This window comes from Echinops telfairi, unplaced genomic scaffold (genome assembly GCF_000313985.2).
Source record: "Echinops telfairi isolate 266 unplaced genomic scaffold, ASM31398v2 ScPeMD7_4225;HRSCAF=4972, whole genome shotgun sequence".
In the NCBI taxonomy this organism is placed as follows: domain Eukaryota; kingdom Metazoa; phylum Chordata; class Mammalia; order Afrosoricida; family Tenrecidae; genus Echinops; species Echinops telfairi.
The window spans coordinates 19,860,213-19,873,242 of NW_022108124.1; the positions used below are offsets into that span (position 1 = coordinate 19,860,213).

Below are 13,030 nucleotides of genomic sequence, written 5' to 3' on the forward strand. Positions count from 1 at the left end.
ACCATACACACATCAATTGTGTAAAGCGCATTTGTACATCGTTTCTCAAAACATTTTCTCTCCATTTAAACCCCCGACATTAGGTCCTCATTTTTCCCCTGACCTGAAGTTCTTACTGATGAATGCTAAAGAATATAGTGTTCAGTATGGATTACAATTCAATGAAAAGTAAACAGATATCCTTACAACCAAACCAGTCGATAACATGTTAAGTGGAAGCAGCAGTCAAGAAATCGAGCAATGTATTCCAGCAGTCAAATCTGCTACACAAGACCTCTTTAAATGTGAAAGAGCACGGAAGCCACTGAGGTGTGCCTGACTCCACCCACGGTACTTCCAGCCCCCTCATATGCATGTGAATAATGGCCGAGAAGAGAGGCTGGAGCTCTGATGCGCTGAGCTCTGGTGGTGGAGAAGAACACAGAAAGTTCTATGGCCAGCCAGAAAACAGACAATCTGTCTTGGAGGAAGGTGAGTCAGAACAGTCTTTAACAGCGAGGATGGTGAGATTCCTACAAACCACAGGCAAGTTATCAGTAGCTACAAGCAGGGCGCAAACATAACAACGTGTGGAGGGCACGGGACCGGCAGTGTTCTGTTCTGCTGTGCACAAGGTTGTTACGACGTGGAGCAAACTCAATGGCACCTGACCACAGCCCCTCCGGCAGAGCCCTGTGCCCTGTTTTCACACCACGCCAGTCAGCTTTGGCAGTCTCGGAAACTCAAATACTGTTCCTTTTAAATGTTCTTTGAATTTGGGGAACAAAAAGAACTCAGGGTTGTAGGGTGGATAAGCTTCTCAATGAAATTCTCCGAGGGCAGCCCTCGCTACCTTTAAGGATGAGCAGAAAACCAGATTATGGCTGATGTACTTACAATTAACATCTTCTTAGTTGATCTCCCCTTTGTTCTAGTTTTTAATATTTTCTACTTTCTTTTCAATTGAGAGTATTTTGATTTATTGTTGTTATGGTTGTTTGTTTTTTTTGGTGGGAGGGATATGATTTTCTGTAATGCAATTCAGGATAGAGGTAAATTTATAAAAACAGTAACTGGATTAATGGTTTCATGGGGGGTAGGGCATGAGAGGTTGACGGAAAATGGGGAGCTAATCACAATGAGTACAAGAAAGAAGAACATTCTAAAATTGATTGTGGTGAGGATTGTACAACTTTTCTTAATATGATATAACTATTGAATTGTATGATATGTGGACTATTTGCCAATAAAACTTTTTTTTTTTTTTTAACGAGAGAGCAGATATTGTCATGATGGAGAAAAATTTCTTCACATAACTCCCCTGGTCTTTTTTTACACCAACAAGCTTGCTGTTTTTTAAAAACTTCTTCCTAATAAGCTCCCGGGAGTGTCCTTCCAGACAGGCAATCAAGATTACCCTTCGGAATCCTATGCAACAGTTGCCATCACATCCTGGACTGACCTCCCTGTCTTGAATTTAACTGGAGCAGCAAAAGCTACCAGAAGGCGCTGCCATAAACGAATCTTCCTTGGAAAGCACCCTAACAAGATGAAGGGCTCATAGAACCTGCCTACAGCTATCCATGGATCACAGAGCCACATTCACACGTTTTCCTTGGGATCAACCTGTGAAGACATGAACTAAAACCCCAGTAAACACTAAAACCAAACTCATTGCCATCAAGTTGATCCCTATTCAGAGTGACCGTACAGAAGTAATACTCGCTGTTACGTGGCCATCCTTACAGGAACGATCCCTGAGCAAGGTGAAGAGTGAGTCTGCTAAGCATACGGTGCCACAGCTGCTCTCCGGCAGTCTACTTCTGTCAAGATAAACCGCTGGCCCAGAGCTGCTTCCAACTCCCAGTGCCCCCACAGGACGGAGCAGGACCAGCCTCCTACGCCCCCAAGACTATCCATCTTTGTGCAGCACAGCGGCTGCTAGGTTCGAACTGCCAACATTTTAGCTAGCATCTGAGTGCTTTGACCTCTGTGCCACCAGAGCTCATTTCTGTAAAGATTAGTAGCCTTGGAAAATCATGGTAGTTCTCCTCTGTCCTATTGGGTAGCTATGCGTCAGAATTAAATCAGTGGTAATACGTTTGTTTGTTTGTTTTTTAATTATAGAAATTGTGAAATAGAGACTTAGAAATATTACGACATTTGTCTAAGATGATAATATTGGCAAATTGTCCTCTTTGGGTTAAAAGGAAGTAACCATCTAATTCAAGAAACTGTTTAAATCACTATCGTATTCAAGTTTGAGGACATCAATGTTAGGACAAGTGGCAACTGGGAGGAGTGATTAGTACATGTTGTTTAAACAGACACGTCTCACATTCTATACAACTTACTGTAAGCTACATTTTTACGATTAAAGAGAACCTTGGTTTTTTCTGTGCTGCTAGCAACCTCTAATACCGTGGTTCTCACCCTGTGGGTCACAACCCCTTTTGGGGGTCAAATGACCTTTTCACGGGGATCGCCCGATTCATAACAGTAGCAAAATTACAGTTATGAAGTAGCAACAGAAATAATTTTATGATTGGGTCACCATAACATGAGGAACCGTATTAAAGGGTCGCGGCATTAGGAAGGTTGAGAACCACTGCTCTAATAGTTATTCCTAAGTTTAATGAAAGGTATTTATTTTTATAACACACACACACACACACTCACACACTTCAGAAAGTCATGGAAAATGGCATTAAAATATAAAAGAATTTTCCAAAACCTTTTAAAGTTTACACACACATACACACACACACACACACACTCTCTCTCTCACACACACACACACACACACACACACTAACACAACTTTAATAGGAGTAAATCAGTTAGTTTCTCACCAAAGACAGGAGTTACTGTACATCTCACTCACTTGCCCTCTGAATAATATGTACCTTTATGATCACCACATTTTAAGAAATATATGCCAGAGCCAAGGACAGAAAGAATTATCTACTACAATGATGGACACAGCATATGGTGATATATTAAAAAAATCCCAAGCCAAGTCAAAAGAGAAGGTAAGAATGGATATGAATGAAGTGTCATTGTTAATATTAATTGACTAAGTAAAAGCACTTAAACAAGTTAAGCTATTTAAATAACAGATACTTCAAAAGATTATTAACAATAAAAAGAAATATGGTATATTACATGAGAGCTGGGATCAACACTTGTCTGTCTGGACTGCACAGAAAACCCAATAGAATTCAATAACTTTAAAAAATGTATATTTTAATTATGACATTTTTTCATTATAAAAGTATATTCTGAAAACTATTTACAGAAAAGCATAATCAAATAATTGAATATATTATTTTAAAGTTTATTTTTCAAAAATCATGTGTTTAATCCAAACTGATCTGATGTTGAAAGATTTCACATTACTACTGGGTAGAGAAGTACAATTAAAAAGTACTTTTCAAACTAATATAAGCCACTTCTTTCTTGGGAGACAGATGAAGAAACTCTACTCTCATACAAAGTTATGAGTTCTACCCTGTCCACATGGGGTCGCTATGAGTATTGACTCCATGGCAGTGAGTTGGGTTTCTTTTTAAAGAATACACTAAACGTTCTTTTGAATAATTTATCATGAGATGCTGTATATTTCCACCCAACAGTAATAGCCTCAGTCTAGTTAGTTAGCAATGAAGATCTAAGTGCTGAGTTCAAAGGTAAACCAGAGTGACTTCAGTGGTAGTACAGAAGCTAAGACTCTCTGAAAGAACAGAGAGCACTAGTTACAATCCTCCACTTGTCCACAGGAAAAAGAAGACGCGTCATTACTTCCCCTTTTTCTACAGAACTAGATACCTCAAATCACAGGGCAGAAAGACATTCTGTGGGCTTTCCACCCTAACTACACCATGATATTACAAGACAGACTTTATTAATGATATTCAATTACACATTACTCAAATGTCAGTATTTTATTCCCGTCTGGTGCACATTAAACAGAATGTTCTATAGATGAACACTCACTTTTCTCCGTTGCCCCAGGCAAACAAGGTCCCATCTTTACTAAAGGTATAGACTTTACAATTTTTCCCGGATTCCCTGAAAATGAAAAAAAAAAAAGTTTAAATTAGTAAGCATTAATACTTCACACACACACACACACACACACACACACACACACACACACACACGAGATAATATTCACAATCTTACCACAAAGAGTTTACATAAACTAAAAGAAAATCTCCAAAATGCCTTATTGTTCTTCTTAGGAGCCCTCCAGTCAGTCCCGACCCACAGAGACCCTATGCACAACCGAACAAACGAACTGGTCCGTTGCCATCCCCAGTGCTCAGTCTGTCTAAAGGCTGAACCACTCAGTACGCAGTGTTCACAACCACTGGAAAGGAGCTGTACATTAATTTTATACCACCAGAGCCATCTGAAGAAAGATACAGTCCTTTTGGGCAAATAACTAGTTATGTGAAAACCTGACAGGGTAAGTAAACGTGAAAGTTACCAGCTGAGCCTGAGAGGGCTGAAGGATTTCAGCACAGAAATGCACTAGACACCAGCATAACAAAATAATAATGAGAAGAATATCTTCATGGGGCCAACAAGTGGCCCTGGAGTTGAATGACAAAGACCTCCCATTAATTTCTCTGTATAGAGAAAGAGAAATATTGGCAATAATAAGAGCATCTTGACATTAAATAAATGCTGATGTGCACACTGTTGATGTATCAGGCGATGGCCAGGGCTAGGCAAAGCACTGCTCAGTGGCAGTACACTCGGGCCAGACTAAGGATGGCCTTGGCTTTGGATGGAGACATTGGTACTTGGTCCTGTAAAGACAGGATTAGAGGGGGAGGAATAAAGGAATCCATTTTCCTATAGCAAAGAGCCCTCTATTTAGGAGGAGGTAAAGGAGGGACATGGGGGGCAAGGGGGTCAGAAGAGAGCAAGCTGTCGTTTAAGTTGTTGAATGCTAAAATTATCTGATATGTAAACTTCTAGTTTGCAGAAGGCTATGGACAAGAGTGGAAGCCCAAATTCCATTTCCGAGTCCACACATAGATTAAAGCGCTGGTGAATCTGCTAAAGTCGATTACGGTAGATATAGCTAAAAACCCACTACAGCCGAGTTGATGCCAACTCACAGTGATAAGTTAAAATGTAATATTTTATTTCATCTCTCCTCTGACTCATTTAAAAGTTGTTTCAGTTAAACAAACGAAAAAAAAAGTGAAGGAGAGATTCACGTGGATTAAGCCTCTGGTAAATTCTCTCTGAACTTGTCTCCAGATTTGTAGTTATAATATTAGATTAGAACTTCCTGGTTAAGAAAAACTTGAATTTTTAAACAACAAACGGGTCCTGAGAACCGACCAGTCTATCTCCCATAAGCTAGACACACGCTTTAAGATGATATCTGTGCTTCTGCAGTCATGCAGTAAGGGTATCCTGTACATGTGATCTGCTCTTGGCATAAAACTAGTTACCTAAACATTTTTCTCTCTCACATAAACAGCCACAGCCATTTTTCCACTATCTTATACTTGTGCAATTCATTTCTGAACATAGGGCAAATTTTTCCTTATCAAGTTCCATCCTTTTGGCTTTGACCTATCATTCCTGCCTACTGAGATCCACTTAAATCTTGATTTTTTTAAAAATGGGTCATTCCTCAGATTTATATATTGTATAAATTATGAAACAACTTCTAAGCTATCATCTAAATTAGTGTTTGTAAATGTGGAGCAAGCTTCCCATTGGGGAGCACTGGAACGATCTGGCAGGTTACAGCAGCAGCAAAAGCAGATACCTACACTGTATTCTGGATTATGGACTATAGTACAAACGCTTTTAATTCCCAGTGGAGATTTAATGTTTGTTTTTTCCCCCTGAAAAGATAGTAGTAGACCAAATAAATTTGGGAAGCTATGATTTAAATTTTTTATAAGAATTCTGAACCTTTTCGAGTTTAAAAATAAACTCAATCATCTGAATTCACAACCCTTAGCTAATGACCGAGAATCAGCAAAAAGAAGACCCTAGATGAGATGGGAATGGCTCACACCTAACAACTGTGAGGATGGAGCAGGACCAGGCATCAGGTTGCTGACTCAGAGCGAGCTATCCTATCTAATCAATCTATCTATCTATCTATCTATCTATCTATCTATCTATCTATCTATCATCTATCTATCTATATCTACACACACCCCCACCTAGCAATAACAACTACCAATGACCACTCTATCATCACCCAACCCAAAGACTTCCTTGTTTCTCAGGTATTTCAGTAAAGTCAGGTTTATAGTTTTACTATTCTGATGTGTCTAGAAATTATAAAGAATGTCAACTTGAAGGAATTTGTCTTCAGCGAGCTTGATTCTAATAACCACCCTCTTATCTTAATGCTTGTAAGCTGGCCTTTCAAAAACTCATTTAGGCAATTGGGAAACTAGCTTATCAGTTCCTTTTATTTCTCCAGAACATAAAAACACAACAATAATTTACAATGTACGACGTCGTTTTCTAAAGGCATCCTCATGGTATAATGGACTACACATTTGGTTCCTCACTGCAATGTACGCAGTTTGTGGTAGTTACATAATCTGTTGTCAATTTGAGACTTAAGAGTGAAGGGGTAGAGTTTAGCCTGTCAATCAGGTCGCAGCCTGGCCTCATTAGGAGTCGCCAAGGACACATTCCCAACAAGCCACATGGAGACCCACACCAGTGCTGTGATGCTTCTACCACCACTGGCTCCACAAGACTTTCCACCCACTGGCCTGTGATCTTCCTACATTTGGCATTATTGCATGGGTGCTTAAATCTAAAGAGGAATTTATGGACTAGTATTGGACATATAGACTTGATCTGGACTGGGATGTTTTCTTAATGTGCAACTACTCTTTATATAAAGTTCTTTCTTATACACAGATGCGTGTCTATGAATTTGTTTCTCTAGTCTACCCAGACTAATACACAATTTGAAACCACCAGGTGCTCAGCACAGGAGAACGATGAGGCTTTCTAATCCTGTAAGAGTTACAGCCTCGGAAACCCACAGGGACAGCCTTACTCCGTCAGACACGGTAACTAGCAGTCAGAAATGACTCGATGGGAGCCGAATGATACAGTTCCCTACCTCATCATCAAAAAGTAAGCCATACCTTTGAAACACAGTGCTTTCTGTAAAATGTGGTGGCCCATTCACCATGTAGAGTCCTTCTGACCCTCGGACTGAAGAAATAAAATGAAAAAAATCACCATTAATTTGTAATAAAGATTGATTTATCACAAAAGTTTTAAAAAATTAAAATATTAATGAGTCCTTAGAACATTTCATAGGGTTATGGGACATTAGCATTAAAAGAACACATTTGCTTACCCTGTACAGGGACAGCAGAAAGCAGTTTCTCTCCCCACTACCTGCATGTCCCTTACAATGAAACTGTACTGAATTCTTCTAGAATGATGCACACGATTAACTACATAACTGCAGGCTAGCAAAATCAAACCTTCGATCGCAGATAGGCGCAATGCATACAGACCTTCCTGATTTAAAGTACACAGACACCCCAGGGCCCTTTGGTCCCTTCATCTGCAACATGGGCTGTATGGGCAAAGGAGATTCTGTGTCAACTCACCTGGGAACAAAAGGCTTTTTTTGGTGACAGGAGCAAATGAGAAGAAATTTTACCTTTCCCTCTCCGTCCTGATTATTGCACAAGGAATGACGCTTATGAAATACCTCTGAATGTCACGTATTCACTGAGAACCGTAGCTCCAAACAAACTTACTTTCATTTTTCATCTGGAACTCATCACCCTCTATTGTATAAAAATCACATAGCTGCTGGGACTGAAGCAGGTGGTGGTGGTTAGGTACTACCTAATCAGTCTGATTCACAGTCACCCTCCGTTCAACGGAACAAACACTGTCTTGTCCTGTGCCGTCCTCGCCATTGCTCTTTTGTCTGAGCCTAATATTGCAGCCATTAAGTCAATCCACCTTGAGGACCTTCCTCTTTTTTGCTGCCCCACTACTTCACCAGGGACCAGTCTTTCCTGATAACATGTCCAAAGTAGCTGACAAGTCTCACCATCCTTGCTTCAAAGGAGTATTCTAGCTGTACATCTTCCAAGACAAATTTATTTGTTCTTTGGGAAGTTCATGATACTTTGTCAATACTAGTGTTAAAATGCATAATTTTTTAGTCTTCCTTATTCAATATCAACTTTCAAATTCATACGAAGTGATTAAAATGACCACGGCTTGGTCGGCACACCTCAGTCCGCTAAGCAGCATCTTTGCTTTTCGCCACTTTAAAGAGGTCGTGTGCAGCACGTCTGCCTTAGACAATGCATCGTTTGGTCGCTTCGCCGCTGCTTCCGAGAGCACTGATGGTGGACTGAAATCCGCGGCACTGCTACCTTTGCTTCATTTCTCAGGATCTTACCTACTGCTCTAGTTGTGAGGATGCTTGTGTTCTTCACATTGAACTGTAATCCTCATTGAAGGCAGCAATCTTGATTTTCAACAAGTATTTCAAGTCCTCCTCACTTTCAGCAAGCCAGGTTGTCATTTGCATGTCTCAGGTTAATGAGCCTTCTACTTCAATCCTGATACCACATTCTTCTTCACAGAGTCTACCTTGTTTATGTGCTTACATACAGACTGAACAGTGAAAGAACACAACCCTGACGCAGACCTCTCCTGCAGTATTCCTTTCTTCTCTTTGCACAACTGCCTCTTGAATCCATGGACAGGCTCTGCATGAGCACAGTGAAGTGTTCTAGAACCCCCATTCTTTTCAAAGTTACTCATAGTTTGTTATGATAGGTAGTATCCTCCTTTTTAATTAGTTATTTTAGTTTCATATTTCCTATTTACTTTCTGATCTCATTTTCAGAATTAAAGGTGTTATAAGCTTAGAAACAGAATTAGAAGCTGGATCTAAGTTTAATCTTCTTTATATCAGTTTTTCCTCTCAAGTAACCTTCATGAATAAACCCTCAAAAACGTAATTGTCACTTATGAAAGGTAGCTGTGGTGTCTGGCAAAGAGAACATAAACTCACAAAGCAGAGCTAGTGTGGCAGTTACAAAATCTGTGGTCAACTTGTATGAAGGGGTGGAGTCTAGCCTGTCAATCAAGTCACAGCCAATGAAGCCTCTCTGTGGGCATGGCTTTCTCCTGAGGAATCTGAGAACTCCTGTCTTCCTTCTTGGAGACTGGACACACACTCTCTGCTTCATCTTCCGTTTGAAAAGACACATGGAGCCACGCTGACGGCAGCCAGAACCCTCGAGGTGCTTCCACTGCCACTGGATGCACAAGACTTTCCACCCACTGGCCTGTGATCTTCCTGCATTCGACATCATTGCATGTGCTGCGTGAATCTGAAGAGGAATTTACAGACTGATATTGGACATATAGTCTAATATTGGACTTATGGAGTTGATTTAGACTGGTACGGGATGTTTTCTTAATATACAATTTCTCTGATATAAAACTTTCTTATACACATGAGTGTCCCTGGATTTGCTTCTGTCAAACCAGATTAACACAGCTGAGGGGTTCATACCTTGGCTGTGGAATCTTACATACATCACTATCTTTAATGTGTGGCCTAGTCTATAAACCTGAAGTGACTAAAACACAGGGTGACTGTGTGGCTTATGTAAGATTTATTTGAAAAGATAGTGTGCGTTAGGGAGATGGGAGAAATATACTGCATGTTAAAAAATGATTTAATATAAAATACTATTATGGTACTATATTCATGTTATCTCAAAATCTGAGAACAAGGAGGATCACACACATTCACTTACTAACCCCCAAATTATAATCTGAAATACTACATGGGAACAAAGTTGAAGATAAATAAAGCATCTATAAAACAAGATTATACTTTTTTAAACTGATGAATTAGATGCTTCTAAAGAAATCAACCAATTCATTCAAAAAATCTTTATTGGGAAAAAAAATCTTTCAGACCCAGTGTTGAACACTGGAGACACAACACGGAAGAAAACATCCTTTTCTCTGACCACACTGAACTTATATGTGAATCAAATGGCGAGGCAAATAAATGGACCTGTGTACCTCCTTTTAGTAATAAAAAGGAAATTTATATAATGCTATAGGAGACTATAATAGGGGTTTCCGATCAGAAAAATGGAAAAGCTGGAGAAAGTTCTCTTAAGCAAGTGACTGGGTGCTACATTCTGCAGGATGAATCAGCAGAGAGAACAGTAACAGGGAGACTAGTCCCTGGAACGAGGGGTGGCACAGCCTCGGAGGAACGGAGCTTGAAGATGAAGCTGGAGAAGTCAGTCAGGCTCAGCAAAGGGTCTTGGAACCGAAGTTAAGCAACATGAAATCTGTATCCAAAGAATGGTGGGAATGTTCAAAAGGGTTATAGACCTATTTTAAAAACCGTGGCAAAATATAAATACCATCAAACTTACATCATATCCATTTTTAAGTGTACACTTTGGTACGCTCATGATGTTGTCTATGAGGGCTTCAAAATTTCTCACAAATCGAATGAAAAGATCATGAAATTCTTCCACAAACCTTTTGAAGTCCTCTTGAATTCATCGCTATTATTTCCAGAACTTTTTCATCATGCCAAACAGAAATTTCACCCCTATGAAGTAATAGCACTTCATTTCCACCTCCCCACATCCTCGATTCTCCTGTCTGTGAATCTGCCGACTCTGCTGTCGTCATTGCAACCTCATGCACACCTGAAGGAAAACCTGCTGTAAACTAGACCTTGTGACCCACAGGGTTTCCATGAAACCTATTATTCTTTTAGCTAGCTCTCCACTAAACAGTTAACGTCCTTCTGTTCACCAGGCCCACTGCTGGTGAGTCGGTTTCGACTCTTAGGGGCACAGAGGGCAAAGCAGAAGTGTGCCAGAGTTCCATGGCTGCAAATGTTTATGGAAGCAGACTGTTGGGTTTTGTGTCAAAAGTGACTGATGGATTCAACCCAATGACTTGGGGGGCAGCCAAGTGCTCAACCACTGTGCCACCAAGGCTCCTCCATTGTTTAGCACACATGGTAGTGAGAAGACAGAGATGATTAAGACATTGCCCCTGACATTAAGCTGCTCAGTCTAGCAGTGAAAAAGGCACGCACAAACTAGTAACTATCCTATGCGATATGTGGGGAAAGATTGAAAACGAAAACAAAAAAAGGTACATGATGAAGTTTAAGATCAGCCAGGGAGGTGATTGACTCTGGTAAATCAGGAAAGGTTTCTCGGAGAAATTCTTTCTGAAGTGAATTTAAAAGATGAAAAGCAAAACAAAAAAAAAGAAGGTGAAAAGTTGTTTGCAAATCAACACAAGGAACAAGATCACTTTAGGCTGAAGGAAAGGGATTGATAAGTAGTTCAGTACTGATGGGGCACACATTTGATGGTAAGTAAATGAGGTCGAAGAGTTATTAAAACGTATAGCACGTTCTATACACCATGCCACACAAGACAGAATTTAGGTACGGCCAAGAAAAATGAGGAGCTGATACCAAGAGCTCAAATAGAAAGCAAATGTTTTGAGAATGATGGCAACGAATGTACAAATGTGCTTGACACAATGGATGGATGGATGGATTGTGATAAGAGTTGTATGAGCCCCCAATAAAATGATTTTTTTTAAAAAGTAGAAGAATTTAGTTACGGCAAACAAGAAGGAACAACTGTAAAGATTTTTACAGGGGAGAAAATATATCAGCCTTGTGTACTAATTTTTCCTAGAGTTCAAATAAACAGTACCCCAAATAGGTGATTAAAACTCAATCTACCATTATAAAGCTAGAGAAAACGATGCCGTTTAGATAGTCTCTGCAGAGCCTGTTTTCTTGCGCACTGTTGTGTGGTGCCATCGCGTCAGTCAGTTCCGACTCAGTGGCCCTATGTACAAAAGAAGGAAACACTGTCCAGTCCTGGGCCCTGTTCATAATTGTTCTTACGTTTGGGCTCATTGTTGCAGTCACTGTCTCAATCCATCTAGGGCCCTCCTCTTTTTTTCCGCTGCCCCTCTACTTTACCAAGCATGATGGCCTCTCCCAGGGACTGGTCCCTCTGCTGGTAACATGTCCACAGGCATGATGAAGAGATACATTGAACAGGGGCGGGGATGGCACGTAACACCAAAGATGTTAAAATACAGAATGGGAGAAAGCTCCCTTTTTTTAAATTGTGAGAAAATACATATAATAAAACACATGGCAAAATGTTTTGTAGGTTTCAAGTCTCCCTCGAAAAGGATGACCAACTTTCTCCTTTTTCCCCCAAAGAAAAACAGAACATTCACTAAATAAAGTGAGCAATTACAGCATCTGTATGGAAAGCACATCGGACAGTACGTAGGAGAAGCACGTGGGAATTACTAAGCCACAAGAAACGTGTTATGAATTAAAGGCAGTAATAGGTGGTAACTTGTGCCCCCTCTAATCTTTGGTAAGTCCTTATGAAGAACTCACCACAAAGAAAAAAAGGCGATTCTCAAATGATAATTATGAAAGTGACCAACTTTCTCTTAATGACTTCTTTCTGCTTTTGTATATTGCAGATTAAGCAGTTTTCTTTTCCCCTCTCAGTTACCCTCTCCTCACTCTAAACTCTTATACAAGATTCTCAGCCAGATTCTAGAGGGTCTTCCTCGACATTGTCCACAGCCAGGTGTTCATCACCATTTCAATATCACACGTTACTGTCTCTGCAATCACTGCTACCAACCCAGAACAAGCTTGCATCACTTGAAATCTGTCCCGTCCTACAAGTCTCGTCTGAATGGTTCTTTGCAATACGTCATTCGTCATCAAAACCCAGCCTCTTCCCGGCCAGGAGTTGGCTCATCGGGACCCTGGGTTCCAGGAGTGTCCTCCCATCTCCGTTAAGGAAGTTGTAGCTGATTAGCACAAGGACTACAGAATTTCGTACTAAGTTCGAGTGCAGTTACCGTGAGGCGTGCTTATCTTTTATCCTCACTACCGAGCTACAGGACTTGTCACCAGATAAGGGCACATATCTAGTGATGCATTCAACGC

The 13,030-nt window shown here is 40.3% G+C and overlaps 2 protein-coding genes across 3 annotated transcripts in view; one reads left to right on the forward strand and one right to left on the reverse strand.

Annotated features, from left to right (window-relative positions):
• EIF2A (eukaryotic translation initiation factor 2A) overlaps nt 1-7,203 on the reverse strand; it is a 29,088-nt gene extending 21,885 nt beyond the window's left edge. For both annotated transcript variants that reach the window (XM_045295087.1, XM_004708534.2), the window contains exons 1-2: nt 7,134-7,203; nt 3,976-4,050 (exon numbers count right to left, since the gene is read on the reverse strand). In XM_045295087.1, coding sequence (XP_045151022.1) covers nt 3,976-4,050; nt 7,134-7,173 — 115 coding nt within the window. In that variant the 5' untranslated portion in view covers nt 7,174-7,203. The remainder of the gene's footprint in view (nt 1-3,975; nt 4,051-7,133) is intronic.
• A 4,250-nt stretch (nt 7,204-11,453) lies between these two features.
• Nucleotides 11,454-13,030, forward strand: part of SERP1 (stress associated endoplasmic reticulum protein 1) — a 6,109-nt gene continuing 4,532 nt past the window's right edge. Inside the window, exon 1 of the mRNA XM_045295002.1 lies at nt 11,454-11,476. Coding sequence (XP_045150937.1) covers nt 11,454-11,476 — 23 coding nt within the window. The remainder of the gene's footprint in view (nt 11,477-13,030) is intronic.